Source organism: Procambarus clarkii, chromosome 26 (genome assembly GCF_040958095.1).
Source record: "Procambarus clarkii isolate CNS0578487 chromosome 26, FALCON_Pclarkii_2.0, whole genome shotgun sequence".
In the NCBI taxonomy this organism is placed as follows: domain Eukaryota; kingdom Metazoa; phylum Arthropoda; class Malacostraca; order Decapoda; family Cambaridae; genus Procambarus; species Procambarus clarkii.
In genome coordinates, this window is record NC_091175.1 from 41,442,512 (window position 1) to 41,446,308 (window position 3,797).

General features: G+C 57.4%; 1 protein-coding gene across 1 annotated transcript; it reads right to left on the reverse strand.

Moving 5' to 3' along the window:
- Positions 1–2,210: 2,210 nt before the first annotated feature.
- Positions 2,211–3,077, reverse strand: LOC123756960 (41 kDa spicule matrix protein-like). The gene has a single exon (XM_045740369.2). The coding sequence runs from the start codon at positions 3,075–3,077 to the stop codon at positions 2,211–2,213; it is 867 nt and encodes a 288-aa protein (XP_045596325.2).
- Positions 3,078–3,797: the final 720 nt, after the last annotated feature.

A 3,797-nucleotide genomic window follows, 5' to 3' on the forward strand; every position in this document is an offset into this window, starting at 1 on the left:
TAGAATTCTATGATAAAGTAACAAGGATAAGGCAGGACAGAGAAGGCTGGGCAGACTGCATATTTCTTGACTGCCAAAAGGCCTTTGATACGGTACCGCACATGAGACTGCTATACAAACTTGAGAGGCAGGCAGGAGTAAGCGGAAAGGCCCTAGTATGGGTGAAGAACTACCTAACAGGAAGGAGCCAGAGGGTAATGGTAAGGGGCGAAAAGTCGGACTGGCGAACAGTAACAAGTGGAGTACCTCAAGGATCGGTGCTGGGACCAATCCTCTTTCTAATTTACGTAAATGATATGTTTACAGGAGTGGAATCATACATGTCAATGTTTGCAGATGACGCAAAATTAATGAGAAGAGTTGTGACAGACGAGGATTGTAGGATCCTCCAAGAGGACTTAAACAGGCTGCAGAGATGGTCAGAGAAATGGCTACTGGAGTTTAACACCAGTAAATGTAAAGTTATGGAAATGGGATCAGGTGACAGGAGACCAAAGGGACAGTACACAATGAAGGGGAACAGCCTACCTGTAACGATTCGAGAAAGAGACCTGGGAGTGGATGTGACACCTAATCTAACTCCTGAGGCACATATAAATAGGATAACGACAGCAGCGTACTCTACACTGGCGAAAATTAGAACTTCATTCAGAAACCTAAATGAGGAAGCTTTTAGGGCGCTTTACACTGCCTACGTGAGACCCGTCTTAGAGTATGCCGCGCCATCATGGAGCCCCCACCTGAAGAAACACATAAAGAAACTGGAGAAGGTTCAGAGGTTTTCGACGAGGCTTGTCCCAGAGCTACGAGGGATGGGATATGAAGAGCGACTGAAGGAACTGAACCCTACGACACTAGAGAAAAGAAGGGAGAGAGGAGATATGATAGGGACATATAAAATACTCAGGGGAATTGACAAAGTGGAAGTAGATCAAATGTTCACACGTAATAATAACAGAACGAGGGGACATGGGTGGAAACTGGAAACTCAGATGAGTCACAGAGATGTTAGGAAGTTTTCTTTTAGCGTGAGAGTAGTAGAAAAATGGAATGCACTTGGGGAACAGGTTGTGGAAGCAAATACTATTCATACTTTTAAAACTAGGTATGATAGGGAAATGGGACAGGAGTCATTGCTGTAAACAACCGATAGCTAGAAAGGCGGGATCCAAGAGTCAATGCTCGATCCTGCAAGCACATATAGGTGAGTATAGGTGAGTACACACACACACACACACACACACACACAGGGCCGGTGACTGAGCGGACAGCACGCTGGACGTGTGATCCTGTGGTCCCGGGTACGATCCCGGGCGCCGACGAAAAACGATGGCAGAGTTTCTTTCACCCTATGGCTCTGTTACCTAGCAGTAAATAGGTACCTGTGAGTTAGTCAGTTGTCACGGGCTGCTTCCTGGTGTGCGTGTGGTGTTGGAAAAAAATAGTAGTTAGTAACAGTTGATTGATAGTTGAGAGAGGCGGGCCGAAAGAGCAGAGCTCAACATCCGCAAGCTCAACTAGGTGAGTACACTTGGCCGGGGAAACAAAATCGGGGCATTTTGTTCCCGGTTCTTTAGCGAGGAATAAACATATTTTTCTCCTTATATTCTGAGAATGTTTCGTAAACTCCGGGAGTTTATTCCTTTATGCCGGAGAATTGTGTTTATGTTTCTGTTTATTCCCCGCCAAGTGCGCCGGCACGACCTAGCCTCTTGACGTACCCGGGCCGTGCGCCGGCACGACCTAGCCTCTTGACGTACCCGGGCCGTGCGCCGGCACGACCTGGCCCCTTGACGTACCCGGGCCGTGTGCCGGCACGACCTAGCCTCTTGACGTACCCGGGCCGTGCGCCGGCACGACCTAGCCTCTTGACGTACCCGGGCCATGTGCCGGCACGACCTGGCCTCTTGACGTACCCGGGCCATGTGCCGGCACGACCTGGCCTCTTGACGTACCCGGGCCATGTGCCGACACGACCTAGCCTCTTGACGTACCCGGGCCATGTGCCGGCACGACCTAGCCTCTTGACGTACCCGGGCCATGTGCCGGCACGACCTAGCCTCTTGACGTACCCGGGCCATGTGCCGGCACGACCTAGCCTCTTGACGTACCCGGGCCATGTGCCGGCACGACCTAGCCTCTTGACGTACCCGGGCCGTGCGCCGGCACGACCTAGCCTCTTGACGTACCCGGCCGTGCGCCGGCACGACCTAGCCTCTTGACGTACCCGGCCGTGCGCCGGCACGACCTTGCCTCTTGACGTACCCGGGCCGTGCGCCGGCACGACCTAGCCTCTTGACGTACCCGGGCCGTGCGCCGGCACGACCTAGCCTCTTGACGTACCCGGGCCATGTGCCGGCACGACCTGGCCCCTTGACGTACCCGGGCCATGTGCCGGCACGACCTGGCCCCTTGACGTACCCGGGCCGTGCGCCGGCACGACCTGGCCCCATGACGTACCCGGGCCGTGTGCCGGCACGACCTAGCCTCTTGACGTACCCGGGCCGTGTGCCGGCACGACCTAGCCTCTTGACGTACCCGGGCCGCGTGCCGGCACGACCTAGCCTCTTGACGTACCCGGGCCGTGTGCCGGCACGACCTAGCCTCTTGACGTACCCGGGCCGTGTGCCGGCACGACCTAGCCTCTTGACGTACCCGGGCCGTGTGCCGGCACGACCTAGCCTCTTGACGTACCCGGGCCATGTGCCGGCACGACCTAGCCTCTTGACGTACCCGGGCCATGTGCCGGCACGACCTAGCCCCATGACGTACCCGGGCCGTGCGCCGGCACGACCTGGCCCCATGACGTACCCGGGCCATGTGCCGGCACGACCTGGCCCCATGACGTACCCGGGCTGTGCGCCGGCACGACCTGGCCCCATGACGTACCCGGGCCATGTGCCGGCACGACCTGGCCCCATGACGTACCCGGGCCATGTGCCGGCACGACCTGGCCCCATGACGTACCCGGGCCATGTGCCGGCACGACTTGGCCCCATGACGTACCCGGGCCATGTGCCGGCACGACCTGGCCCCATGACGTACCCGGGCTGTGCGCCGGCACGACCTGGCCCCATGACGTACCCGGGCCATGTGCCGGCACGACTTGGCCCCTTGACTAATAGCAGTTAACTTAGTGTTATTAAGTATTGATTAAATAACTTTCTGTGCTATCTAGCATTTGCCTTTTCATGAAATACAAATTTAAAAGCAATTCCAAACACACCACCACCCACCACACACCACCACCCACCACACACCACCACCCACCACACACCACCACCCACCACACACCACCCACCACACACCACCACCCACCACACACCACCCACCACACACCACCCACCACACACCACCCACCACACACCACCACCCACCACACACCACCACCCACCACACACCACCCACCACACACCACCCACCACACACCACCACCCACCACACACCACCCACCACACACCACCACCCACCACACACCACCCACCACACACCACCCACCACACACCACCCACCACCACCCACCACACACCACCCACCACACACCACCCACCACACACCACCACCCACCACACACCACCACCCACCACACACCACCCACCACACACCACCACCCACCACACACCACCACCCACCACACACCACCCACCACACACCACCCACCACACACCACCCACCACACACCACCACCCACCACACACCACCCACCACACACCACCCACCACACACCACCCACCACACACCACCACCCACCACACACCACCCACCACACACCACCACCCACCACACACCACCCACCA